Consider the following 27884-nt stretch of genomic DNA (forward strand, 5'->3'; position numbering starts at 1 on the left):
ACTATGATGTTAAACAATTTGGGAAAACTCAGGTGATGATGTCAAGCTTCTGAGTTATTTGAGTTAATTAGAGACACAGCTGGTAAAGTAAAAGCTGGTAAGAGTGTGTCATTATCCACAGTGAAACGAGGACTGTACAGACATGGACTGAAAGGACACAGGAAGAAGACATTACTCCAAAAGAGACATTAAAAACATAGATTTCAGTTTGCAAATGAACACGGGGACAAAGACCTTAATTTTTGGAGACATGTTCTGTGGTCTGATGAAACTAATATTGAAATGTGTGGCCATAATGAGCGTCATTACATTTGGAGAATAAAGGGGGAAACTTGCACCATCCCATCTGTGAAATATGGGGGTGGCAGCATCATGTCGTGGGATTGTTTTGCTGCAGGAGGGACTGGTGCACTTCACAAAATAAATGGCATCATGAGGAAAGAACATTATGTGAAAATACTGAAGCAAGACATCAGCCTGGAAGTTAAAGCTTGGGCACAAATGGGTCTTCAAATAAACAATGACCTGAAGCATACTGCCAAACTGGTGACAAAGTGGCTTAAAGATAACAAAGTCAATGTTTTCCAATGACTTTAAATGCATCTGTTTAGCAATGATTTCATATTGGTGTGTTTATTGCTCAAAAATACCATGAAAAACGTACATTTTACTGTGAGCGAGGCAGTTTCTCCACAGATCTGACCTCTAACACCTGAGAAATTCCATAGTGCACTTTTAATATGACTAAAAGTGTATTAGACAATTGGAGTTTTCAAATGAGGGGAACATGATGAATTGGTGCTTCAGTTTATTGTTTACAGGAGCCATTTTGAGGACTTTTGACCATTTAAACCATGAATAGACAGATATATTTTGTTTCGAATAGTTAATTTCTCTACAATGGCCCTAGTTTTTCATCATCCTGCAAATCCACTCTGCTATTTACCCTCTGACACTGACGTATGGATGAACTCGTCTCTCTTCCACAAAAGGACAGCGCTCTGGCTCAGACTCAGGGATGGCCGGGAGCTGCTCTAAGGCTCGTTTTCTCTCTTTATGCGATTATAAAACGGAAAAATATATCGTGGCAAAGAACAAAAAAGTCGGTGTTTTGTACAGACTCATTCAGCTCACCATTATCGGATACATCATTGGGTAAGATCCATTTTCAACCTGTTATAATTTATCGTTTTGTGTCTTTTAAGTCAGGACTAAGATGATTAAAATGATGATGATATTAAAAATTAGCTACTCTAATTTATTATTCTCACTTTCCACTCTTGGTATATGATAAAAAAAGCACCAAATCCAAACTAATTACAGATTGAGGCTTGTATCAGAGCGAACACACAGTGAATTTGCTGTGCGTGCTTGTTTCCTGTATATTTTCTCATATTATTCTTATTTTCTTTTTTAAAACAATGTTCCATCAACATATAATAGTCAAGATTATTCAGTATTTGAGCCACAGTAAAGTTTTCTGTATGATTCAGGTCACAATGTAATCGCATGAATATAAAAATATGACCATTTTTAGAAGCAAAATTGAATCATTTAAATGCAATCTAGACAAAGTAAACCTAAACGTAAAGGCTTTTCTCTCCAGCTGTTGATGCCACGTTACCTTTAGTTTTGCTTTAATGACTTAAATACAGGTTATATATAAAATAAGGACAGTCACAGTTGTTTTGTCACGGTTTTACGCTTTAAATTGTGATGTTTCTTTTCACAAATCAACAGTAAAAATATAAAACAGTGACGTGTCTAACATTGGCACTCTTTTTCTGTGTCAGGTGGGTGTTTCTGAGTAAAAAGGGCTACCAGGAGACAGACGAGTCCATCCAGAGCTCAGTCATCACTAAACTCAAAGGCGTCTCTGTCACCAACACCAGCGAGTCTGGGGTCGTCGTGTGGGGCCCTGAAGATTATGTCATCCCTCCACAGGTAAAACTACTATTATACTACTATGGTATGGTATATTATGCTTTTATTTGGACGGGGACAGTGCACAACAATACACTGACCTTAAAAAAACAAACGATGTTTGGTGCCAGGTTAAAGCAAAAATATTAATTTCCAGCAGTCGTCCCTGGACAGTCTGATTAAATAAGAGTAACAGTTTGGTGTAAGTGGATGAAATACCACACATCTCGCCCCTCAAATACGCTATATTACTACTACTACTACTACTACTACTACTACTACTACTACTACTACTACTACTACTACTACTACTACTACTACTACTACTACTACTACTATTATGAAGATACCTCACCATCTGGAAATTTAGTGAATGAATCAAATTATGGTTAACTGAATATTATACGAAACATTACAGCATTTTATATCATATCCATCCATTTTATTCCGGGTCGTGGGGGCATCAGTCTAAACAGGGACTCCCAGACTTCCCCCACCCCAGACACGTCCTCCAGCTCCTCCAGTGGGACCCCAAGGCGTTCCCAGCTCAGCCCAGAGACACAGTCCCTCCAGCGTGTCCTGGGTCTCCTCCCGATGGGACATATCATATTGTTACATTATATCAGACTGTTATTAACGTTTCCTAGGAAGACAGAACCAACGATTGGATCTGGAGCCATATCCCGCCTCCCTGATTTCAGAGAGCATGACTGACAGGTGGATTAACCAATAAGAGAGATGCATAATCTGATCATGTTAAAAACAAACAAGGCAAAAAACATGTAAAAAAGAAAGAAAAAAAACATATGACTGAAAAATAGAGCAGATTTTTGCAGAATCAACAATCAAAGCACCAGATTTATTTATCTCAGGTAAGTTATATATTGTTCTGAATGATGCAAGAATTTTTTGATACATTAGCGACTGTGGTCTCAAGTTAAATGGAGGATTTTCACCTGGTTCCAGACCTTTCAGGATTCAATCAGAACGTAGAGACTGCCCAGTAAGACAGTTGTTAAAGGAGACTTGAACTTGAATGATCTTTTCAACTTATCAAACCACCTTTTCATCATAACTGTCTTATTATTCATGCGCGTTTCAGAAATCCTGTATTGTGCTGCATTCAGACTTGAGTTCAAAAAGGCACCGTGTTCATCCTCCACAGCCAGATCCCTGTACAGAAATGTGAAAAGCAATATTCTAAAATGACTTGAATAAATACAAACATGCACATAAACAATCAGGACACAGCTCTGCGGAAATCCCACTATGAATGTGCCACTTCAGTTCTGCAGCTTTGAACAGGAAATCCATCGATCAGTTTCCATTACTGAGCCTTTTTACATCAGTATTAGAGTTTAGAGTGAACACAGTGTAAAATCATGTTCTACTTGTGTTTAGTTCTTGTATTTAGCATTGAACTGTAACATATTTATTATAATTACATGTTTCCTCAGGGAGAAGGCGTCCTTTTTGTTGTGACTAATTTCCTAGAGACTCCAAATCAGCAGCTTGGATACTGTGCAGAGGTAAGATCACATTTGTCATCAAAAATTAACTCCATCAAGTCTTTTTTTCCTTATTCTTAATTCTACTTTATACATATTTAATAAAGAATAAAAAAAATAAAATAATCAATCATCATAATTTCATTTTTGTTGCTGGTTTCTGTTCGTAGTAATAAATATACAGTATTATAATATCGTGCAGACAACGTTTGCATCTTAAATTAATGTGATGATGAATACTTTTTCCACTGCAGAGTAAATCATTGCAATAAATAGTTTTTCGGTATGTAAACCAGGCCTCTTATGGTCACGTACCCCACTGCATGTGAGACGTATGAGCAGCTTCTTCAAACGCGCACTACCCATAAACTAAGTCTCTGTACACAGTCCTCACTGCGTCCAATGGGGCTGCCCTTTGAGACTAACACTCTCCAGTCTGAAATATAAACTGAAACTGAACAATCATCACAATACCAGACATGCACAGACCTCTGACTCACGCAGCAGAGAACACAATGGACCAGGAGTGTTTTGTTGAAAAGTAACGTCATGTTTTTAATAGTCAATTCCACTCTTTTAAGCTACATCCTCACACTAATGCATCTGTTTTCATTTAGATACATAGATAAACAATAATACCAGAGCGTTACACAACACTGGGCTTAACAACACTGCAAACCAGACACATTTTTTCATGTTTTGCATTCAGCATCACTTGTATTTCCTGATGAGACATTGTTCACTGTTGTTATGCAGAGGTCATGTCTCACTCTGGCCACTAGAGGGAGCCAGAAACATTTAGTCTTTCAATCTACAACAAAACTATACCATGTGTGAACTACTATTAGACTATCTGGTGCTGGATAATCAATTTTGGATGTAGACGCCACTCAAAACAATACTTTGTCTTCGCTTAATTTTGTATTTATTTGTTAGAGATCAACCGATGTGTTTTTTGTTTTTTGTTTTCATGGCTGATGCTGATACTGATTGTATCGAATCCAGAGAAACAGATGGCCAATAAGCTCTACTGATATTTTTTGGCTGATATGTAGGTCAGATTTTGATTATTTTCCCCAAATTATATCATATGCGTTTACTACAAACTCATCCACAACCTTGTATTACTAAAAAACTAGATGAAAGAGCAGCGTAGTCTCATTTTTGCAATACTCTCTTGCTCAAAAAACACTTTATGCTTGTATTTTTTTATGCATATTTAAGCAGCTCGTTGACCCAAACAGGCCTGGGTTTGTCTATATTATTAGTTTTTATTTTCAGAGCTCAAAAGTTGTGGATGGTCGCTGTCGGTCGGATGCAGACTGTAGAGGAGGACACACAGTTGTAGCTGGAAATGGTAAATAATTTTTAATACGAGAGTGAAATGCCAGTGTACTTACTGTTTTAAACTTGACCTTTTGTGTTTTTCTTTCTTTAGGCCTGATGAGTGGTCGGTGCATAGTCAGTGACGTCAATTCAACTGGGACGTGTGAAATCTATGGCTGGTGTCCTGTGGAAAAGAAATTCAAACCACAGTGAGCCTAAATATTTAATAATCATGAATAATATGAATGTACATGTTATTTTATGTTGTTTTCCAGGCGAGCACTACTGGCAAATGCAGAAAATTTCACTATATACATCAAGAATTTCATACAGTTTCCTAAATTTTCCTTTTCCAAGTGAGTTTGTTGATCCTGAATAAAACATCTCACTAAACTTCCTAGTGAAATAAGATGTTTTATTACTGTTTCTTTGTGTATTTAAGGTCTAATGTTCTGGAAACTAGTGATGAATCGTACTTAAAGTCGTGCCGATACGATGAACAGATCCATCCGTACTGTCCCATCTTTGAGCTCGGAGACATCACCAGGAGAGCGGGATACAACTTCCAAGACATGGCCGTCTATGTAAAAACACATACCGTATTTTCCAGATTATAAATTGCACCTTCGTTCATAGTTTGGTCGGGGGTGCGACTTATACTCAGATGCGATTTATATGTGAAATACACTACAGAATGTGTTCAAAGTTACATAAACGTTGGATCGCAGTGTGACTCTGAAGTGCTGTATGTTTGCAATTTGTTTTCTCCCCGACAAAACCCACAATGTCGATGAAACAATGTCGTTCTGCACCGACAAAGACGCCTACGAAGGTTTGAACTTTGAGAGAGTTTAAACAAGAGAGAAATGTGAGAAAATGTTAATCCCTGTGTGAGAAAAGTGTATAAAGTGTGTGGTGAGGGGTTTTACAGCCCAAAACATAGAGAATAATTGCAAAAAATGAAGTGGATATCGCCTATTGCGGGTTATTTTTAGAACGTGACCCCCACGATAAACGAGGGACCACTGTATATGTTTTTTTCTTCATCTTTATGCATTTTTTGGCTGGTGCGACTTATACTCCGGAAAATATGGTACACTATAATTGCAAGTTTGCCTTTTAATTATGCTAAATCATTACAAAATGTCTTATTACTGATTGAATAATTTATAAACTGCAGCATTCTAGGCCTGGGACGATGTTGAAATTTTGTGTGACGATTATCATAGTCAAAATAATTGCGATTAACGATTATATCACGATTAAAGTTGTTACGGTTATGAATAATTACAACTTTTAACAGAGAATATTATGGTTGAGCAGGGCCGTCAGCTGAAATCTGGAGGCCCGGGTCAATAAGCCAAACGTGGCCCCTCCGTAATACAAATAAATTGGAAGAGGGTTCAATTCTGGGGCCCCGGACAACAGACCCTTTGTCCCGCCTGTCGACAAGTTGTTTTTTCTGCACATTCTGGTGAAATAATCGGCGATTATCTTTGCTGGCGATTATCACGATTATATAAAATGTCCCATGAATGATTATTGTCAACCCTTTTTGTTTATTGTCCCATCTCTACAGCTTTCTTCTTTTGTGGCTGATTCACAGTGTGTTTTCAGGGCGGCTCAGTGGGCATTATGATCGACTGGGACTGTGATCTTGATAAAGGCTACTCCCAGTGTCATCCTCAGTACTACTTCACCCGCCTGGACACTACCGCCTGCAACAGAAGCGTCGCAATGGGATTTAATTTCAGGTAAAGTTCATATGTCACTGATTTATGACATGATTCTAGATGTGATTGCACAGTTTTCCCTTCAACAGACACACACGTTATTTTAAACATCATACTGGTGAGATACATCGATCGCTGTTTAAAGTTTACGGAGTCCGATTCAACATTATGGTGCATGGGAAGGTGGGAACATGAAATCACATTAAAGTATAAAAAGGAAACGCATACACACACATACAGTATAATAAGGAAATGAATTGTTTTGGATTGTTGCACACAGGCAGGAAAATTCAGCATCATCCCAACAGCGATCAGTGTTGGCTCAGGCCTGGCTTTGATGGGGGCAGTAAGTCATTAACGTCTCATACAAAAGTCACTGACACTTTTAAATCTTCAGTAGCTCCTCTAATTCTTAAGTTAAACTCACCAAATTTTAGCAGTAGGTAAACTGAACCTTCTGAGATTTTTGGCAATATATACGGTTACAATTGTTCACTTACACTTGAACTTATCACGACTTAAACTAGAGGAAGTGTCCACCATTTTGGGTTTGGCCGATCCAACACACTTTGTATAACTTTGAAAACAATTCCAGGCTTATGGCTCTTATTTGATCCTCGATATTACGTTTTAAGTCGTTTATCGTCTGAGGTTTATTCACAAACATCTTTTCTTTAAGATCGCCCCACAGGAAGAAATCGGGACTAGTCAGGTCTGTGGAGATCACATACTGCCCCCTGTCTTTGAAAAACCCTTATTATTCCTTTAATGTCGACGTTAACACCTCTGGGTTTGTGAATTTGACCCATGTGACTCAAAGTTCCACTGTACAATGAGGGCTCGTTCCTCGGTGCTGGATTTGCTCAGATTAATGTCGGAAGGGTTGTTCTAAATGCTCTGAAAATATAAAATAAAAATATTTAGAAACAAAAGAGTTATGAAGTTTGTTCAACTGTCAGTGACTTTTGGGCCACTCTGTATAATGGCCTACTTCATAATAGTTACAATAATTATACTAACAGTAGATTAGTAGTAGTAGTTTTGTGTTAAATTGCTCTTTTTTAGGGAGCGTTTTTCTGTGACATGGTCCTCCTCTACCTCATGAAGTCGAGCACCTCATATCGAGAGAGGAAATATGAGGAAACAAGGTACGACACTTTGTACATGTGTCTTTATATCTGCTAATGTATTTTTTTCACAGGAAAGCAAAAGAAACATCACAAGACAACAGTGTGGAGGACAGGAGGAACAGCACAGACCCCACGAGATAAATCTGTCAAATAGCACCTTTTATTTTAATCTGCTTATTACAAACAGAATACATTAATTTGCTTATATAGTATTTTAGTGTCTGTGTTGTATTTACCCATTTGTTCCACTAGAGGGCAGAAGGCAAATCTTCATTTTCAAGAATAAAGAGAGCTCTAACTTTTCTTAGTAGTTTTTCTGAACTATTTTAATGGTTTAATGGATTCCTTTCTCATTTTGTCATCAAATTGCTAATATTTCTTGTCAAGTTGCATTAAATTTGCATGCAGTCCTGCCTAAAATGTGCCAGAGAATGAATAGATCAGCCTACTCTATCATTCAAAATAAGTGACTGCATTAAAAAAAATAGATAACAGGTAAAAAAACAAACAAAAACAAAACAATGCAGAATATCTGGACACAGGCAATGAGGAAATAGTATCAGACCTCAGATACAGTAGTGCTGCAGAGGAGCTTGCGGAGTCTGAATGAAAACTATCAGAGCAGGATCATTTATGCGTATTAAAGATTTGACACATCAGAGTGAAAATGGGTCATAAGTGTAATCTTTACAGCTGTTTGTCTGCACATTAGATATAGCCAGACAGGATTAAGCTGACACCATCACACACCCGCACCTTTTCACACCAAATATTCACTGTAACCAGGGGCAGTGGACTGGGGGGTAAAGAGAGCTTCATTATCAGGGGCCAAGGCAGAAAAGGGACCCTCCAGAAGTAATGTGCAGATTTAATTTAGAGGGCAAGCCCACTAAAATAGCTGAGGAAGTTGAAAGTTTGGACTATTGTTTGTTCTTTTTTGCAGAAACATGTTGGCCTGATAGCTGCATAAAATAATCCAGAGATGTAGATATTTAACAGATTGTTCAGGTTATTACTGAATTGATTTAAATTGTGTGTGATAGTAGTGGACTATTGCATCAAGTGCTGACATCTGATGTGTGCAAGACCCGTGGATGTATGTCCAGGCTGACCAGGCAGGACAAAGTTAAAATGACTCCTTATGGACCAGTTAGACTAGCACCAGCCTATATCTATCACATGTTGCACGGCAATGAGACACTGAGGCCAATTATCAAACTACATCACTAAAAAAATCACTTGATGTTTGTCTAAATAAAACAAAAACATGGTGCATTCTCCCTCCAGTGGGTGTGTTGTCAACAGTGATCCTGCTTTAGGCCGTAGAGTAGTGGTCCATCTATTGGATTACGTGGGGATTTCAGTGCGGTATTAATCTGAGAGACAACAGCAGGCGCCCGGGCAAACTCACGCACGAGCCGCTGTTGTGTCTCTGTGTCCGGTCTCTGTCCTGCACCCGGGCTCCTCAAACCTACTGGACCTGCTCCAACATGAACCTCTTCTGCTTCTCACTGGTACGTACCGCTGATACTGGGTTTGCTCTGGTCTGGTGCAGGTGTGTGGGACTTTTGCTCTGGTGCAGGTGTGTGGGACTTTTGCTCTGGTGCAGGTGTGTGGGACTTTTGCTCTGGTGCAGGTGTGTGGGACTTTTGCTCTGGTGCAGGTGTGTGGGACTTTTGCTCTGGTGCAGGTGTGTGGGACTTTTGCTCTGGTGCAGGTGTGTGGGACTTTTGCTCTGGTGCAGGTATGTGGGACTTTTGCTCTGGTGTGGGTGTTGTAGGGCTTCTGCTCTGGTCTGGTGCAGGTGTGCGGGGCTTGGTTAAATCTGCACTGTCCAACCCTCTTCATGGGGAACAGTGCTGGTCATTATTCTGTTGCAGACTATTGGCCCACAGTTAGAATATCACATTGATATATCCTACCTACAAAGTTAAGGTCATTTTGGTTTACTCCACTTAGAATCTGAGGTTTACAAACTAAACTTTTTAGTTAAAGGTGCAACTATGCGACTTTTCTCCTTTTTTTTCTAACTGTGAGTATAACAGAGAGAGGAGCAAGGAGATAAGCAAGACTCCAGCTGAAAAATAACTGTACATAGTGGATATTTATTTATTGTAGCACTGCACAGACTTTGATACTGAGGTTATTTGAATGCATTATCTTAAATAGGTTACAAATATATGGCTGTTTATTTGGTGGTGTGTGTATATTTTTGTATCTCTTTTCTACACTTCATAAATAGTTGACTTCTCTAGACTTTTATTTGTTGTCAACTTGGATGCAGCCAGTATTACAAAGTTTCAAGTGTGCATTAAGTCCATGTTTGGAGTGGCAGCAGGTCTAAGTGTGGCCCGTGTAGGACGTCCCATATGGCGCCTCAGATGCTGCAGCAGATGCACAGCTCCACGTGGACGGGGCGTGAATGTGGGGACCTGTCTCTGACCAGATGTCGATAGCTGACAGGATTATTAAGACTCATCCAGCCACAATAAACAACTCTAGTGGACTCATCGTACGGCTCTGGTCCAAATATTTCACTATTATCAAAAAAGACTCATTACTGCACTGCAAATACTTTACTTACAAATGTAGTTAATTTGTTAGTTTTAGTGCAAAGACAACCTGTAGTCTCGCTAATATTCAAATAAATCTCACTTATTTATGCCGGACTGTATCTTTTGTGGCTTGTAATAACTTTAAATCAAGTTTCATGATGCTGAGTTATATTATTAGTGTTATATAATGTGTGCGTTCTGTTTACGTACCAGACAAAATGAGAATATTAATCAAATATTCACATTACTCAAAGCTCTGTGCGTCACTCAAACACATTTTAAGCAACACAATCCTGTCTGACACGTTTCAATCTTGTTCTACACGCACAAACTACAAGCAAATACAGTATAAACCGTATTTAGACACTGAAAATATTCTACGATAATATTCTGGTTTGGCTCCCGTCCATAAACCTCATATCATGGACGACTTTTATAATCTGATTAATGTGCGAACATTTGTCTGCTGTGTTTGGTATTCGCCCAAAATTGTGAAAACGACAGACAAGATGAAGTATTTTGGCCACGTTGTGTTCGAATAATTGAAAATATAAAGCACAATATTAGATCTACTATTTACTTTTAGTCATTCTTAGTCTGTGTCGTGATGTTTCTGTGACGACAACTGGCTTCACAGGATTTTTAACTAATAACAGACCATTTTTAACATGTCAAAACTGTCAAAATGCAGTTGTTTTGTCCTGGTTTATGGTTAATATCTGTAAATATTGGGCCTATTCACAACAAGACAGCAATAGTGCACAGTCAAATACACTGCCTGGCCAAAAAAAAAGTCACTACCTGGATTTAATGAAGCAAATACGTTGGTGTATCTGCAGTTGGTTTGGTCTACGTTCAGCAACAGTCTGTGCTCAAACCTGAATATACTGAATGACCAGGTTGTTCCATCAATGGATTTTTTCTTCCCTGATGGCATATTCCAAGATGACAATGCCAGGATTCATCGGGCTCAAATTGTGAAAGAGTGGATCAGGAGCATGAGACGTCATTTTCACACATGGATTGTCCACCACAGAGTCCAGACCTTAACCCCATTGAGAATCTTTGGGATGTGCTGGAGAAGCTTTGTGCAGCGTCAGACTCGACCATCATCAATGCAACATCTTGGGGAAAAATTAATGCACTGGATGGAAATAAAACTTTTGTCACAGTTCTGCCTGTGTGCATGTTTTTTCCTCAGTCCGGCTCCATTTTTCAGCCTGTTCCGGCCCTTCTTTTGTTACCTCTCTGCTTTCGCTGCAGCTGAATCTCATTTGTTAATCAGCCCAGGGTCGTCTATATAAACTGCTTCTGTTCTGTCAGATCTTGCTGGATTGTTGAACAGTCAAAAGCAACTCTCAAGCCCTGTGTCTGAAATACCCTGTTGCATTTCTGAAATCCTGAACGTGCATTTATCCCTGTTTGAGTTACCTGTTTCTGAGTTTATTTCCCCAGCCTGTTTTTGAATTCCAGTGTTGGATGAGATTTTTGTTGACATTAAACAAGACATTTTTACTATACTCTGAATTACCCGTTAAAAGGACACGTTCTGTTGTAGTTTCTAAGATGTTTGACTGCTCTTTTTGTTGCATTTGAGTCCAGTTCACCAGCGTGACAGAAATCGAAACAATGCCACAGCAAATGCGTGCATGTGTGACTTTTTTTTTGATGGTGACTGTTTCTGTTTCTGACAGACTGTGACTGTGTCTTTGTCCAGGCAGTGTAGTTTCTCTGTGAGCCCAAACTAAGATAAAAGCAATTTCAAGAAGTTTTTGTTTAATATGACATGTTTCTGTACCTAATTCATCACAAATAGTAGCTTTTTAGTTTCCACATCTTTCAAAATCAGAGTTAAATAAGACTCTGCCCTCAATCTAACATCATAAAATGTCCTAAACTCAACCTGTTATTTCGCTCTGAGGCTTTTTCCTTTGATTCACTTGTATAATCCATCACCTTAAACCTTCATGTTGTAATAATTGTGTCTGTATGTTTTACACCAGGAGGGGTCCATGGACAGTTTGTATGAGGCGGTGCAGAGCTCTGGAGACGTCCCGCCGCAGCCCGTCCCGAGCCGGGCCTCCAGTCGCCCCTGTAGCCGCAGTGTGAGCCGCTCTGGGAGTCCTGCGGTTCTACTGGACGATAAGAGGAAATGGAAAGGGTCTGGGAGGTCTATTTCTATGGTATGATTAGTACATTTTATACTTTAATGTCATTCTGTCTTTCACTTCTCCATTTGCCTGTTTTCTGTTGATTTATTTGCTTGTCTGTTTCTGTTTCATTGTTGATTTTCTAACTTTCTGTTGGTTAAATCAGTTTTCACGTTCAGCCCTGAGAGGAAACTTCTGTTGTGGTTTATAAAAAATCCCAAAAATAAGTTGAATTGAACTGAACCAACGTCAAAACAGCAGCAGTTTGAACTCACTAGAGCCAGTCTCCAAACAGACCAGTGACGACTGAAACAAACATAACCAACAAAATCATGAGTAAATATATTTATGTTTAGTCCGAGCACCACTGGTTTACAGCAGCTACTCCACATCTGTTCATCTTATGGTGTGGAGTATGATATTAAGTATAACACAACTAAAAGTATGATCATGATGTGTAGGACCAAAGAGGATAAACACATGAGACGTCCTGATGTTGAAGTTTACATCTAAAATGAAATATCTTGGGCGTATCATCACTGCAGACAGGGCAGATGATGATGATGATGATATTTATAGATGATGCAGGATGTTGTTGCTCAAGCTCATACTCTTTTGTTCACATTTGGGTGATGTTCTGATCTCCAAAAGCTGCAGGTGGATTATCATGACGCTTTATGGGTGCTCTTTGTGGGTGCTCTTGAGGAAGCCACGACGGACTACTGCGACTGAGATGTTTGTCACTGCACGACTGAACACTTAGCTGCACTAACAACTTTAATGTACAGTTTTATTTGCAGCTGAATAAGTCAGAAAATTGAATAATAATGTCACTGACAAACATAAGATTCAGTGCAGTTCATTGTCAGTCCAGGATGTGGAGACACTGGTGTGATTTGTCTTTTTAAAATGTAGATGTTACAGTTTGTTTTGTCTTTGTCCCTGTTTGTTTTTAAAAATGGACCATGAGTCTGAAATAATAAAGATGAATTGAATATATAATCTATAAAACAAAACGGCACCAACGAACTGAAAGCTGCTTTTGGTTGCGTTTTGTTTTTGTTCCTATGTATTCATGTTTTATGTAACATGTCGTTTGGTGAGGCGTCTTATCGTTTAATCTTGTAACGTTGGTAATTAAATAGCATCAGATTTTTGCATTAATTAAAACGATTCTGAGTAGAGTTTGAGTCTGGAATCAGCAGAACTCAAGGACACTCTTCATTTCTCTGTATTTTTGTCTTTATGTGACACAAGTTGGATTTGTTTGTCTTAATCATTTGAAAAGTGTCAAGAAATGTGCTGTTTACAAAAAAAAAAAAGATGAATTATCAATATTAAGCAGTGGTTTGGTCCATTATCAGTCCTTTTTTGCTCTTGGTTTAGCCCTGGTTTTTACATACTCGATTGTGGATATGTTTTAGTATCAGTGGAGCTTTGGTTGGGTCCTGTTTTAGTCCTTTAGTGGTTTTGTGGTAATCTGACATTAAACTGATGTGAAACATATATTCTAGTTTGCTATGTTTATTTTTAGAAAGAGGAACATTAGTCATACTTGGTGCTGTCATCACCAGAGTAAGATTTTGAAATAAATTAGCTTGGAGTTGCACTTTTTAGCAAGAAAATGTAAGTATTTGTTGTATGCGGTTGTGGAAGTACGAAGAAAATCTCAGAAGTCATAGTTTTGTCAATTCCTGGTTCTGCACAGCTCGAGTTTTCATTTCTTGTTTCTTATTTCAGTTAAAGACAATACCAGAAAACATGGCTGTAAAAGAGCTGGCACTGAACAATTTTACAAATGACAAAGTGACAAAATTACCAGATTGGACCAACTGTGCAAAAAGCTGCTTAAAAATCCAAATGTCGGACTGTCAGACAGCTGCTGTGGCTAAATCCAAAGATTACATAAATTAAATGTGCCTAAATCTAATATGGACAATTTGTTTTTTATTTGTTTTGTGTCCAGGACATGCCTCAGACGAACAGCAGCAACACCAGCAAAAAGAAAAGGTGAGCGGGAGTGAGCCCTGGGAGTTCATTAAAGAGCAGATTATTATTTCATCCTAATGTCCTGATGGGATTAAACTAAAATATTGGTCTAAGAAGCAGAAAATGCGGAGATTTGGATGAATAATGAAGTCAAAGATTGTGATTTTGAGCAGACAGTAGAGTCGGTGTCTTCATTACTGCAGATTCAATTATATTTATATTTCATCAATAAATTTTTTTAACACAAGATTTTCATGTTATAGAAAAAACATTATGACAAAAGTTATACATTAGCATAATAAAGACCCCAAAAATCATAACTAAATGGAATAAAACTGAATAGTGAATGGGAAAATAAAAATTAATTAATTAATTAATAAAATACATAAATTAAATAAAATAAATTTAAATAAAATAAATTTAAATAAATAAAATAAATTAAAATAAAATAAATTAAAATAAAATAAATAAATAAGCAATAAAAAGAAACACAAATTTATAATAATTACACGTATTCAACACAGCCCAACTGCAAAACAGAAGAACTACAGTAAAATATCACCGGGTTGAACCACATCATTTGAGGAAAAAACATCTAGTATTTGGTGTTAGTATTAGTTGTAGTACAAGTATTGTGATTGCGGTTAGATTTGTGATTTATGTTTTAATAATTAACAAATAATACAAGAATTACATGTATTTTGAACACGCTCAGATGTAAACTATAAATTCTGGTCTCTGCGACTTCCAGATTGTGATTTTGATGCGATTATGTTTAATTTTTCAGCCCCTGACGTACAATATAGCATCTAGTCTTTGTCATTATCAACGTACAAAAAACAAAACGGGCAACACAACTAATTATACGTCAGGAGCAGCAAGATTCTGCATAATCGAGTACCATAATTTCCTCTTTTTCTGCATAAAAAAGCTGCTAATCCTGTAGTTTATATCTGAGTGTGTTCAAAATACATGTCATTCTTGTATTATTTGTTAAATACTAAAACATAAATCTAATCACAATACTTATACTAGTACTAATACTTCATAATCACGTGGTTAAACCTGGTGATATGTGACCCTCTAAGTCAGACCTGATACTTCTAATATAAATATAATATAAATAAAGCTGCAGTAATGAAGATGCTCTGCTCGTACTGACATTTAGCTTCAAATATTTGTCATTATCGATGCACAAAAAACAAAACTGTCCACACCGAATGCGTTTGTCGTTGTCGTTTTACCAGTACTCGATTTTATTCTCAATCCCACTGTGAATCTAGGCTCTGTTTTGTTGAATTCGTCCGATTGTAATGAAAAGCTACTATTTATAGCAGTGAAAGGGTTTTCCTTATACACTGCAGTAATACTATGGCTTGAAAGGTTCACTGTTTAATTTCTCTCAGGGTTAATCCCTCTGACTGCTGCTCCACTGAACTCCATCTGTACTCTCCTCTTTAAACAGCCACACTGGAGAATATGTTCTACATTTGTGCAACTTTAGCATCAAATATAACCGTGTATTTGTACCAAACGATCTTAGTTCATGTCTTGTCAGTCTCAGCACAGGATAAACTTGATCAAACTGTTTAAAATTGCACTAAAAGACATTTGAATTTTCACTTGACACGAGGTTGAACTGGGAGCTCGCACTGGGAATATCCATGGCAGAGATCAAACATTTAATTTATTTGCTGAGGGGAGTGGTTGTGACGCAATCGTCCAGCGCAGATTATAACACAGACTCAACTCCCACTGACTAATACTGTCAACACCTTCACTCCTGCACAGTAGAAGTGTCATAGTTGTGTCTGTTTGCATGTTTTTCCCTCAGTCCGGCTCCGTTTTCCAGCCCTTCTTCTGTTTCCTCCCTGTTTTTCCTGCAGCTGCCTCTCGTTTTATTAATCAGCTCAGGGTCGTCTATATAAACTGCTTCTGTTCTGTCAGTTCGTCCTCGATTGTTGATTAGTTCAGAGCAACATTCAAGCTCATCTGAAATACTCTGTTTGCGTTTCTGTAATTCTGAACTTGCGTTTTTATCCGAGTTACCTGTTCCTGAGTTTATTTCCCCAGCCTGTTTCAACTACTTTTTTAACTTTCTGTATTTATTACTTATTCAAGTTACAAATATTGCCTAGATATAAAAATATGTCTGTGTAACTGTATCTCCAGCTAAAACGACATTTTAAGACCATCATACCTTTTAATTTACCCTGTCGGGGGCCATATAAAATGATCTGAAGGGCCACATTTGGTCCACGGGCCTTGAGTTTGCCATGTGTGGAATAGATTTTTGTTGACATTAAATAAGACACTATTCCTCAGTTGTTTATTTGCCTGATTTACCATATTCTAAGATGTTTGACTGCTCTTTGTGTCGCATTTGAGTCCAGTTTACCTGCGCGTTAATAAGTATAACGTTAAAAAAAGCTATGAATATACAACATGTGTGAGCTGAGACTGATTAAACACCAAACAAACTGAATTTAAATGTAATGTGCGTGTTTCATTTTGATTTCAGAACACAAATATCCAAATCTGCGTCAGACATTGAGGCTTTAGGTAAGTGGACTGACTAAGACGAAGAAACAAGCAGAATATGATCATAAATAAACTCAAAAGGTTCTACTTCCATGTATTTTTACCTTCTTTTTTTCCGATTTTGCACTTTAAATTCGCTGGTGCATTGCAGATAGTCCAGGTTGTAATAATGCCACTACTTGGAAATCAGCCAGAAGTCAAGAAGATTTAACTCACATCCCCCATCGCCACAGTGAAGGTGAGCGCTGCATTGAAGTTATACGTGTTAGACTTTAGGATTTAGGAGGTACATGATTAAATATAGTTTTTGTCTTTCACTTTTTTTTGCTCTGTAGAAGTGAAAAGGGTCAAACACAGAACGGAAAACAAAGGAAAAGGAGCACATCAGGGTCATTCTGGCTCAAAGAAAAAGGAAAAATCTACTTCAAATCAGGTAAATAACACTTTCTGCTAAACAAATACATGTTATCTAAACTTTTACGTCATCTTTAGTTACTTTTTTTACTTTTATTGCAACTTTTTTCAGGGCAATGGACACGATTCTAAAAACACTGTCAAAAGAGGACAAAAAACTGGGAAGAAAACAACTGCAAAAAGTGGGAAGGATGGGACAAAAAAGACACAGCACTCCAGAGGTACTCACCAGGAAACTCTGAGCTACTGTAGTTTTTATGTGCGTTTTGAAGTATTTTTCTGTGCTGTGATGAGTAATGAGTGACTTCTGCTAATGATATTGTTCATACAGTGAAACTTTCCCCACCCGTTGTATAAAAGTTACTTCAGTTCACATGTTTTTTTTGTATTTATTTAGTGCAATCTCCACCTGCCATGAGCCCCCTCGCTGAAAACTACCTGGACGTCCAGTACAGGTGCGACAGACGACCATATTTGGGCAAATGCTCCACACTTCCTGCTCAGGAGAATAACACTCACGGACGTGGACTGGATAAAGTGAGTCTTCCCGGGGGAGCGACGCCCACCCACACGCAGCGCTGGAGTAACCCCGGAGACGGCAGCCCCCTCTGGAGCAGCGTCCCGCACACGTGTCGCCGGCCCCTCACCGAGTACAGGGCCCTCTCGCAGGACCTCAGAGTGCCACCCGGGAAGAGCTGGGAGGAGGGGCAGCAGAGGCACGGGACACTCCAGGATGGGAGTCTGAAACGTGACAAGAGACCTGCAGTTCCTCCCAGAGTGCCACGGTCCAGTACTGATGCAGAACTGTCCCACGCGAATGTAAGACTGCACCTCTCATATTTACAGCTCAGAACGAATGGGTGATACAGAAAGTGCAAACAGGAAAGTTATCACTGTGTCCAGAAAAGGAACAGTAAAAACATTTAAGACTCAGACCTAAACTTAAAAAAATACACTGAATAATTAAAATATCCAATATGCCCGACACTGTGTCTCCACTGAATCAATTCAAGCTTAAATAAAGTGTTTGTTTTGTGTCCTGATGGAAGACGAGGGTGAGATTTGATACGTTTTCTTCTTCTCACTCCTTTTTGAGCTTGAATAAGAACAGATTTGTGACGTGTGCTTTAGGTGAACTTGATACACATGTGCTCGAAATAAATACATAGATAAATAAAAATATAAATAAGTAAATATATAGATAGATGAATAAATTAATTAAATTGTGAGATGTGCTTTAGGTGTAGCTGATACACATGTGCTCTAAATAAATAAATGAATAAATACACAGATAAATAAGTAAATATTTAAATAGATGAAGAAATAAATAGATAGATAAATACATAAATTTATTTGTGAGATGTGCTTTAGGTGAACCTGATACACATGTGCTCTAAATAAATACATAGATAAATAAAAACATAAATACATTTGTGAGATGTAGTTTAGGTGTACCTCATACTCATGTGCTATAAAAATCAGTTACCACATAAACAAATGCGACATGAATGAAGCTTAATCATGAAACGCTGCAGTGGTCATCCTATTTCCTGTGGCCGCTGATTCCTGACCATTGTCTTTCTCTTTCTGACCCGTCCTGAGCTCATGAGCCTCACGTGCAGCGGCGACACAAAGCCCGGGCTTAAAATCACTTTAGAGGAAAATCATGGAAGATGAAAAGGATGATCCATGTGAGATTATAAGATCCTATAGATGTGCAGTGTCACTGGACAGAACGCTCTTAAGACGCAGGACATGGAGTTAAAGACCCCGGGGTTTTTATTTGAGCTACAGTGACTTTAAAGCAACTGGTACAGACAAACAGAGGATAATGAACGTTTAAACAAATGTATTATGAGGCGAAAATGATGTAAAGACAAAAATAAAGCCCTGAACTAAGTCATTTTTAGAAATTAGATGAACCAAATCTTCCTTTTTTTATTTTTATTTTTTAAATAAATACTAATTTGCTCTTATTAGAGGCTGGAAACTCTTATGTATTTTAGTTTGACTTTTTTGACCTTATTTAGCAAATCCATTGGACAATTTCACTCTATATGAAGTCTTGCCATCAATGCTTGTGATCTCTTAACTTTAATCATCAGAAAATCATGCCACGTTCACGTAAGAAACATATTTTTTCAGTTGTGAACTCTGAAAAATCAGGCCATTGCAGTAACAGTTCTGGAAATTTTTAATCTGGATTGAGAGGAGCGTACGGGCGATTCCAAGTACTCAGATTAAGCAACGGCCTTTGTCGACAGAAGTGCCTTTTGTGTCAATGACTGAGCGAAATCTGCCACTGTGTAAACACGAGGGCAAATCCAGTGTGGCATTAACGTCCCGGAGCATCAGCACGGTCACAGTAAGGCCGGGATCTTCAGTAAAAAGTCTGGTTTTTAAAGAATGTTTCAAATTCAGCCAATAAAAACTCACATTAGATTAAAATTTGACAAACCGACAAGTGGCACAGAATGAAAAAGTGACATTCATTCATCTGTCATCCTTTAATCAGCACTTCCTCAAAAGTTTTCACCCCAAAATTATGAAATAAATGAGAAAAAAAAAGACAAATTGTCCAACGTCACTTACCAAAACTAACTTCCTCTTTGGCATATTCTGAGGACTGAAATTATTTCCAGCAACAGAAGGAGTTTTGTTCTTTTAATTTGAAAAGTTGTATCTTATTTTACGTGACAAAAACAGAGTTTCAAACAATAATAATCATCTTTTGTGAGTGAATAACGTTTCTAAAGAACATTTTTGATACTTTTATCTTACGAAACTGAAACGAACCACAGTTTATTCAGTGACAGCCCGGTGCACACACTGATATAATCAAAAACCACAGGCTCATAAACCTTATTAGAGGTTACTGGAAGTGATTCTTGATGTTTTCTTCAACACACCACAAATGCTCACCCCAGCAGTATTTTTCCCTTCAAAGCGATACTGCACTACACGACTCAATTGCCTCACATCCTGTTAGCACAAAGGAAGTCAAGCAGAGCCCAAACTTCAGTCAATTCAGTCTGTACTGCAATTAGGGACAGAGACCACGAGCCAGGACGGTCTAAAGTACCAGTAGTAGTATCTGTAATAAGTAGAAATACACAAAATGTTACACAGAGCAGCATCCAATGTGTCAGACAAGGCAAAGACCAGCAAACCCAAGGTACGTACAAAAATAATGAAATAATCTGAGACAATTATGCACATTTTTTGATTGGACCTGATGTGACGTGTAAATCCCTGTTTGTTTATTTTAGATTTTTATTTCACATTTTGCTGTTCAATTTATACAGAAACATCACTGGATTTTAAGTTTTTCTAATGGACTTTAACTTTGACAAACATAGTGAGTGTATTACATGGATTTATTCATAATTTTAAGTAAAATGAAGCTGTGACAACATAGACTAAAGTGTGTTACAGATGTTTAGTGCCATAAAAAAGCCTCGGTGTCACAATAACTAAGATTTATCTGAGTTGTGGCGAAAAGTAAAGAGTTGTAGCAGGAAGCAGCGCAGAGGTTTGTGTTTGTGCACGGCTGTCGAGGAGTGGAGCTCACATTTAAGCAGACTCTCCAGGGATTATCCATTTATATGATTATATTGTGGCGCTGCTGCTGCGGATGGAGAGATTTGGGAGAGATTATAATTTTAGTTTATGAAAAAAATGTGTCTGGGGGGTGAATGAGGAGGTGTATCTTGTACTTGCAAAAAAAAACCAAACCCAAAAATCTGCTTTTTCTGATGTTTTTTGCAGATATTAATTCACACAATGATGTTAGGATATATATGTGTAATGACTTTGCTAATCATCGGTTTACTACTGCAGAAGTTGACCTCATTTTGTGTTTTGTTCTTTTGCACAGCGCTCCACAAGCTTTGGCAGATTTGACAAGCATCATTCACCGATCAAAACAGAAGAGAACGGACCGAATGGGGTTAGTGCACCTGGTTTATATGTTTTTGTCTAAAACTGTGAAATTGTCCAGAGCGTTTTCCTCTTAACTCGCCTGGTCTTTTTCTGTCAGGCCAAAGCAGAATTTGCAGAAATCACAATCAGACTGCAATAAAATACAGTATTATGATGGAAGTTTAAGTATATTCATGTTGTGAGGAGAATATTCTTATAATCTGTCTTTAAATGCATTTGATTTCTGTCAGATTTGTGGCTGTCAGACCCAGACCAGACATTTACAGTGTGAACAGTGTCTCCGTCCCACAGGAAACTCTAGGCTGTTGTACCTGTGTCAGTGTAAACGTTCATTATCATATAAGTGTGAAACAAAAGTCACACTGCTTTGAAATGTATGTAGCTTTGTCGTTAGTCTCCCCCCTTTCCTCTACCCCTAACACTCTGAGCTCTAAGGACCAGAGGGTCAGAAGGGGACGAGTCTGTGTCCAGGGAAGGTTTGGGTCCTGTCTGTATCTTCTATAACAAAGAATGAACATTTTGTGTATTTCCAAACTCACCGGGCTTCGCAAATGAATCACTTTTCATTTCATCATCTACAATTGTATTTTTTTCTCCAGCAGCATCTAGTGGCGTTACGTGAGAATACAAAGCAGTTTGATACAGATATTGATACTTTAACAAACTACACACATGTTTATACTTAAATAAAGTATCAATATTTGCATCAAAGCTGAATTCGTGCACGTCCAAACCAGTAAACATATTTCCTGCCCCAAAAGTTCTATGTAAACTTTGGGCTGAAAAATATCAATTTTCAAACCACCAAAATCCCCGTCGCTGCACAGGATGTTACTTTTTACATGTGCTGAAAACTTTTTGGGGCGATTTTGTTTAAAAAAAAAAACTGTCTGTGTTTGTAGGTCACAGAAGAAAGTGAAACTTCAGACACAAATAAATCTGCTGGACTCGGGAAGAAAATAAAAGTGATTTCTCTGACCATGCGTAAAAGGATGGGCAAAAAACACAACAAGTCACTTTCTGAAGAGACAGTGAGTGATTCAAGACGCACAAACACACTATTATTATTATTATTATATCATTATTATATTACCATTGTTTGTTTTTACCATGTTTTTCTGTCTTTACGTTAGTCCAAAGTCATTCTCTTTTACAGTTTATCTCACTTATTCTCACTTTTACGCCGAATTTAACTGTTGTACGTGTGAATTATTACATTTTATACTAAATTAACAGCGTCACATCACATTACCCATGAATACAGCTGTTGTATTTATCACTAGACTCATTTAGAAACTTTTCAGAAGCTCTATCGCCTTCACACATCAGACAGTCCACATCCCTGACCTGTTTTTCTGAACCTTTCAAAGTGTGGAGGTGGTTTTTGATAAGATAAGAAGAAGGGGAAATACACAACTTTCTTTCCTCGCTTTAGGTTGCATAACTTTAAATGTTAAAAAGGTGTGTGTGTATATATATAGCACTGGCACAATGTCTTCAGAATATTTAAAAAAAATCTAAACCTTTCTCTGCTTTTTTGAACTGAATGTTATGAAAGGAGTCGTTTTATTGTATTTTTAGTGTTGTAAAATTCTAGTTTGGGCTTGAATCGCTTGTACATCCTGTTTACTAAATTTATCTTTCAAGAGAAAACCAGAAGGATGATGATGTAAATGGTCTAATAAGCAGAAAATCCATTTAAAAAGAAAAATACGTGCGTTCATAATGTGAAATATGAAGTACATGTTACGTTATGATTGTCTTAAGTCGGTTTTCTTTTTACTCTGTTCAGTTTTTGTTAAATCTTTTGACAAACGATGAAGTTATTTATTTATTTATCTGTTTTTTAAATTAAAGTTTTCATTTTGTTAAAGGGGGACGACACAGACAAAGAGGCAGAGTCGGAGAGTGGAGCTCGGATTGAGAAGAACTCTGCTCACTCCCTGGAGAGTCTCTACAGCGCACAGAGCTGCTCCAGTCAGTACCTGAACCACCACTATCACTACAAATACATCACTTTTTCATGATTTATTATAAAAAATATTGTAACATGACTCTGTAGAACTAGAAAATCTTACAAGTTTTGAACGTTTTCTTTATAATACTGGTGTAAGTCTGCATTCTCCACGTGAAAATAGGTCAGATTTGGGCTTTTTTTGCAGGAAATTGATTCACTTTTCTGTGTTCTGTGTTCATATTTCTCCTCTTACAAGCTCACTAACTCTACCTCAGCCCTGTATTAGTTCAGAGTTAAGTACACTGACCATTCCTGCGTTTTCAGGTGGACTGAGCGAGCCGCTGACCTCTGCTGCTCGGGACAGTGTGAAGCTGGAGGAGGACGGCTCGTACCAGGGGCAGTTCTGTGGCAGAGCTCGGGTCCACACGGACTTTGTGCCCAGCCCCTACGACACAGACTCTCTCAAGCTCAAGGTGCAATGCTTTAACTTTATAATTTTACTTTAATACTTTAACTTTAGGCCTGAACAAATGAAAGCGCAACTACTGACTGAGCGATTTCACGTCTCAAGTCTTCAACCCTTTGACTAAAAATGACAGTTTGGACTAATCATTTCATGGTTTTATTACTTTTCACATGTGTCAATCTTATATTTTAACTATTAATAAAAACTACAGGTATATGCAGTGGCTAAAACCTTTCCAAGTGACTTTACATAGTGACAATTTGAAGGATTCTGGCACTAGAAACCTTAGATTTCAAAGGTATTTCATGTATACACTCTACACGCTACTGTACTACTCTTCCAAGCAGGATTTAAGCGTGTAATTGCAACGCCTTGACAATTATATCAGAGCTTTTCAGAGCTAGGAGAAGGCTTATATTTGACACAAAAAAAACAAAACAAAATGACTGACAAACTAGTGACCTGACAGTTTAGTGACTCTTGTTAGTTTCTTTTATTTTTCTGCAGGCATAATCAGTTTAAGTTGTGTCAGTGGTTAAGAATACTGCATCATGTGTGAATAAAGTATGTGAATTCTGTGAAATGCAACACACGCCTCACTCTGGTACTTTGAAATTGTCACCGTGTCACTCGCTCCGGCTTCTGCACAGTATTTTTAGTTGTAGTTCTTGTTGTAGATTCAGATTGTTGTGGTTTAATTCCTCTTAAGTGGTAGTTTAGACCACGTTCACCCTGGTTTAGTCCAGTTGTAGACCGGGTTTAGTCGTAGTTTAGACCTGGTTTAGACTTACACTGAATTAAAGTATATCATTTTTGCAGCGTTTACTCAAGTTTCACGTCTCAGCTCTAGAATAAAACAAGTATCCTGCTGTAAAATACTGCATTTGTCTTTTGTTTAGGCTGGTGACATTATAAACATCATCAGTAAACCTCCCATGGGCATTTGGACCGGCATGCTCAACAACAAAGTCGGCAACTTTAAATTCATCTATGTGGACGTCTTAGTGGAAAAAGAGGAAGAGAAGGAAGAGGAAGAAACTCCAGTGATCCGACAGCAGAAATTGTGCAAAAGGCCACGACCTAAAACTCTGCTGGAGTTACTGGAACGGCTCAGTCTGGAGGTGAGGTGAAAGTTCAAGCACAAAATCGTTGCAAATCAGACAAAACCCTATGATTGGCAGTGTTTTAGATGATTGATTTCCTGACTTATTGCTTATCAATGAAGAAAATATTGATGCAAGAGCTTGGACATTTAAAACCAGACACGATGTGCTCTTGGATCTTCATCGTTTGTGTGATGGGAAGACCGCTCTTTAAATGTGTTTAGTCACAGAATACTGAATACCTGCATTAAAATGTACTTTGTAGCACATTTTGTTACATGGTTCAATCCGAGTACTGCATTCTGAATACTTAAAATACCGGTGCATGATGTTTTAATGTAAAAATCATGACCTTTTTCTTTCTTTCTTACTAATGCCATGTAACAGGAAACAATCTGCACAGTCAGTTTTTTTTTTTGTTTTTTTTTCAGGAAATATCACCAAATCTTACTAAAATATGTGTCTTTGGTCAATGCATTTAGTTACTTCCCTGTATTGTCCATTTCTTCCCACGTATGAAAGACATATTTTATAAACATATGAACCTGTCTAATATTTTACGCTCTGTGATGGTGATACTCTCTTCAGTGCCGTGCCTGATCAGTTTATCGACACATAAAACAATGAGCTAAATGACATAAATGATTATTATTTGTCGCAGGAGTACGCTTCTGCTTTGCTGCTGAATGGATATCAAACTGTGGAGGATCTGAGGCACCTTCAGGAGAAACATCTGATCGAGCTCAACGTCAAAGACCCAGAGCATCGACTGAAGCTGCTGGCGGCCGCTGAGCTCCACTACACCGAAGGTCAGAGGAAAATAATCATGACTTATGGCAACAGGAAAGGTCCAATGTGTAAATTTTTTCCCTCTCAAAATATTACATTGACCAGGGTTCTGAACAGTTTTCTGCCAACTTGTCACACAATTTAAAAAGAGCATTCACTTCCCAGTCTGGCAGCTGTATATAGAGTCTTCTTTAGTATCTTACTTACTTAATACTGTATAATACTGTGAACCACGTAGCAGACAGGAAGCGGTGAGCTGTACCGACATTAGAAAAGATATGACACAACCCACAACTGTTCTGCTTTTTGGGCATCACATTAATTTACTTTCAAGCCAGATCAACATGAAAACAGTGGGCGATATAAACGGGATTTAGGGCTTTGGTTCAAAACTTGGTGCCAGTCTGAACAGAAAAGCATTGTGCCACTGAGAGGAGCTTAACACTGATTTCCCGTGACTCAGACAGAAACTGCTTAAGAGACAGAAGCTGTTCCTGTAATCTGAATGGGACGTCTGCGTACTTTGAAGCTTTAAAGTCTGAATGAAAACGAAAATTACACAAGCGGACACAGTGGGTTTTAGTAAATTGGGAATGGAATCACTGTAGTATTTTGTTTAGTATATATTTTCAGTAGATTTAGCAATTTATGGTCTGTTTTCAGCAGCTTTGCAGGAAAAAAGAAGGAATAATAATAATCCTCTACATTGGTTTCAAGCTATGGCGACAAAACTATTTAAATAAAAATGTTATACCTGCTGAATGGGGAAGGATCCTCACAAAAACCTGCAAATCGTGAAGGAATCGTTCATGTGAAATCTGAACTTATTTTGCATAATTTACTCGTATAGTTTGATGAATCTGTCTGATATTTCTGCTCGATGTCACGTGTGCGTTGCGTGGTTTGCTGTTCATTGTTATTTTCCTGTTTGGGCTGCTCTGTGACGGGCAGATGTGGAGGCTGCGCTGTGCCAAGCCGAGTGCATGTTCACTCATCACACTGCAGTCATTTAATCAGGCTGTGCAGACACTATTAGTTTAGTGGTTTGACAGTGCGGGGATTAGTGCTTCCTATTTGAGAAATTAATAAAATTGTGCTTTTTGTTGCCTTTATCTTTTACATTGTTTCTCTGCCTGAATAGTACCATATTTTCCGGAGTATAAGTGGCACTTTTTCATAGTCTGACCTTCATTATTATGCCTTTTTTGGCTGGTGCGACTTATACTCCAGTGCGATTTATAATCCAGAAAATACGGTACATACTACATTGGAAGTGTACCTGTATATCTTTTAATGTATTTCACGAAACTGTAGATATAAGTGCAGAAAGAACGCTCAAATAAAAGTGACTATGACTAAACCTTAATGTGTCAAAATTAGACCTATTAGAACTATTTTCTTTTCATAATTTGGCCAGGAGTGCGACTTATACTTAGATACAGTGACTTATATGTGAAATCTAAGTCACATCTGAGTGTATAATTTCACATTTTTGTTACGGTCACACTGACAACCGTGTTTTTTTTGTCATTATTATGCATTTTTTGACTTATACTCCGGAGCAACTTATAGTCTAGTCTTGATCTACTGCATTTTCCAAAGTTTAAACAGCAACAACTTTGTCACACACAGTTTGAAAACAATAACTGCTAAATGCTAAATGCTGCTTATTTGGTAACATTTTCTAATCTCATCTTGTATCGGTCTCCACAGACGATGCTGCGGACACAGAGGAGGACAACTCGACCCACAGCCAGCAGGAGGAGGACAGCGACTGCCCCCGAGACTCAGGCTGCTTCATCCCGTCCGAGTGCTCTGACACCAAAGAGGACTCGGAGGGGCTGACAGAAGCAGTGAGCTCGTGAGGACTCCAGAGATTTTTACACGGAAAACTGAATATTTCCACCAAATGACAAGAGCAGAAAGCAACGGAGAGATAATGTTTCTCCAGTCGACCAAACTGCAGAACTGCTGTGATGTTTGTGAATGAAAAAATGTTCCTCATTGCATTGGACTGTACATTATGATTTTGTATTTGACATTTATATTTATCTCCCCTGTATAAATCTATATAATTTATCATACTTAACATGTAGCCCTCTTATCACAGATTATTTGTTAATATTTTTTTGGTGAATTTCAGAATTTTCTTTTCTTTAAAAAGTAAGAAAATGAAATTAATACTGGATGTACATATCTTTATAACTCTGAGACAGATGTGTGTGTATCAGGCTGTGTACATTTTGTAATTAACCTACAAAGTAAATAAATAATAAAAACAAAACAATTATTCCTTTGCGTTTGTCAAAGTCTAATAGTGGTAGTTATTATTTGTAACAATAAATGGTAGAAGTAGTA

The 27884-nt window shown here is 37.9% G+C and overlaps 2 protein-coding genes and 1 long non-coding RNA gene across 3 annotated transcripts; all 3 read left to right on the forward strand.

Annotated features, from left to right (window-relative positions):
- The first annotated feature begins 1009 nt into the window (after positions 1–1009).
- On the forward strand, positions 1010–7770 carry LOC117380386 (P2X purinoceptor 5-like). The gene is made up of 12 exons (XM_033977189.2): positions 1010–1155; positions 1794–1944; positions 3381–3452; positions 4713–4788; positions 4870–4966; positions 5033–5113; positions 5200–5341; positions 6375–6511; positions 6580–6673; positions 6771–6836; positions 7556–7638; positions 7692–7770. The coding sequence occupies exons 1-12, from the start codon at positions 1019–1021 to the stop codon at positions 7759–7761; spliced, it is 1206 nt and encodes a 401-aa protein (XP_033833080.1). The 5' UTR covers positions 1010–1018; the 3' UTR covers positions 7762–7770.
- A 9063-nt stretch (positions 7771–16833) lies between these two features.
- Positions 16834–17435, forward strand: LOC129456728 (uncharacterized). Its single transcript, XR_008648911.1, has 4 exons — positions 16834–16876; positions 17007–17093; positions 17191–17288; positions 17382–17435. It is a non-coding gene; the product is annotated as an uncharacterized LOC129456728 (long non-coding RNA).
- Positions 17436–20290: 2855 nt separating this feature from the next.
- Positions 20291–27789, forward strand: samsn1a (SAM domain, SH3 domain and nuclear localisation signals 1a). The gene is made up of 8 exons (XM_033976954.2): positions 20291–20444; positions 21147–21218; positions 22114–22242; positions 23086–23188; positions 23493–23641; positions 24534–24755; positions 25399–25546; positions 27240–27789. Exons 1-8 carry the CDS (start codon positions 20388–20390, stop codon positions 27389–27391), a joined length of 1032 nt encoding a protein of 343 aa, XP_033832845.1. The 5' UTR covers positions 20291–20387; the 3' UTR covers positions 27392–27789.
- The last annotated feature ends 95 nt before the right edge of the window (positions 27790–27884 follow it).

This window comes from Periophthalmus magnuspinnatus, chromosome 13 (genome assembly GCF_009829125.3).
Source record: "Periophthalmus magnuspinnatus isolate fPerMag1 chromosome 13, fPerMag1.2.pri, whole genome shotgun sequence".
In the NCBI taxonomy this organism is placed as follows: Eukaryota; Metazoa; Chordata; class Actinopteri; order Gobiiformes; family Gobiidae; genus Periophthalmus; species Periophthalmus magnuspinnatus.

What these genes read in the sequence shown, in the direction of transcription:
- LOC117380386 (XM_033977189.2), top strand. Translation starts at nt 1,019, where the DNA reads ATGGCCGGGAGCTGCTCTAAGGCTCGTTTTCTCTCTTTATGCGATTAT. An exon ending in ATTATGTCATCCCTCCACAG is followed by an intron (nt 1,945 to 3,380) that starts GTAAAACTACTA and finishes ATGTTTCCTCAG; the next exon opens with GGAGAAGGCGTCCTTTTTGT. An exon ending in GCAATGGGATTTAATTTCAG is followed by an intron (nt 6,512 to 6,579) that starts GTAAAGTTCATA and finishes TCCCTTCAACAG; the next exon opens with ACACACACGTTATTTTAAAC.
- samsn1a (XM_033976954.2), top strand. Translation starts at nt 20,388, where the DNA reads ATGTTACACAGAGCAGCATCCAATGTGTCAGACAAGGCAAAGACCAGC. An exon ending in CAAAGACCAGCAAACCCAAG is followed by an intron (nt 20,445 to 21,146) that starts GTACGTACAAAA and finishes TCTTTTGCACAG; the next exon opens with CGCTCCACAAGCTTTGGCAG. An exon ending in TGAGCTCCACTACACCGAAG is followed by an intron (nt 25,547 to 27,239) that starts GTCAGAGGAAAA and finishes CGGTCTCCACAG; the next exon opens with ACGATGCTGCGGACACAGAG.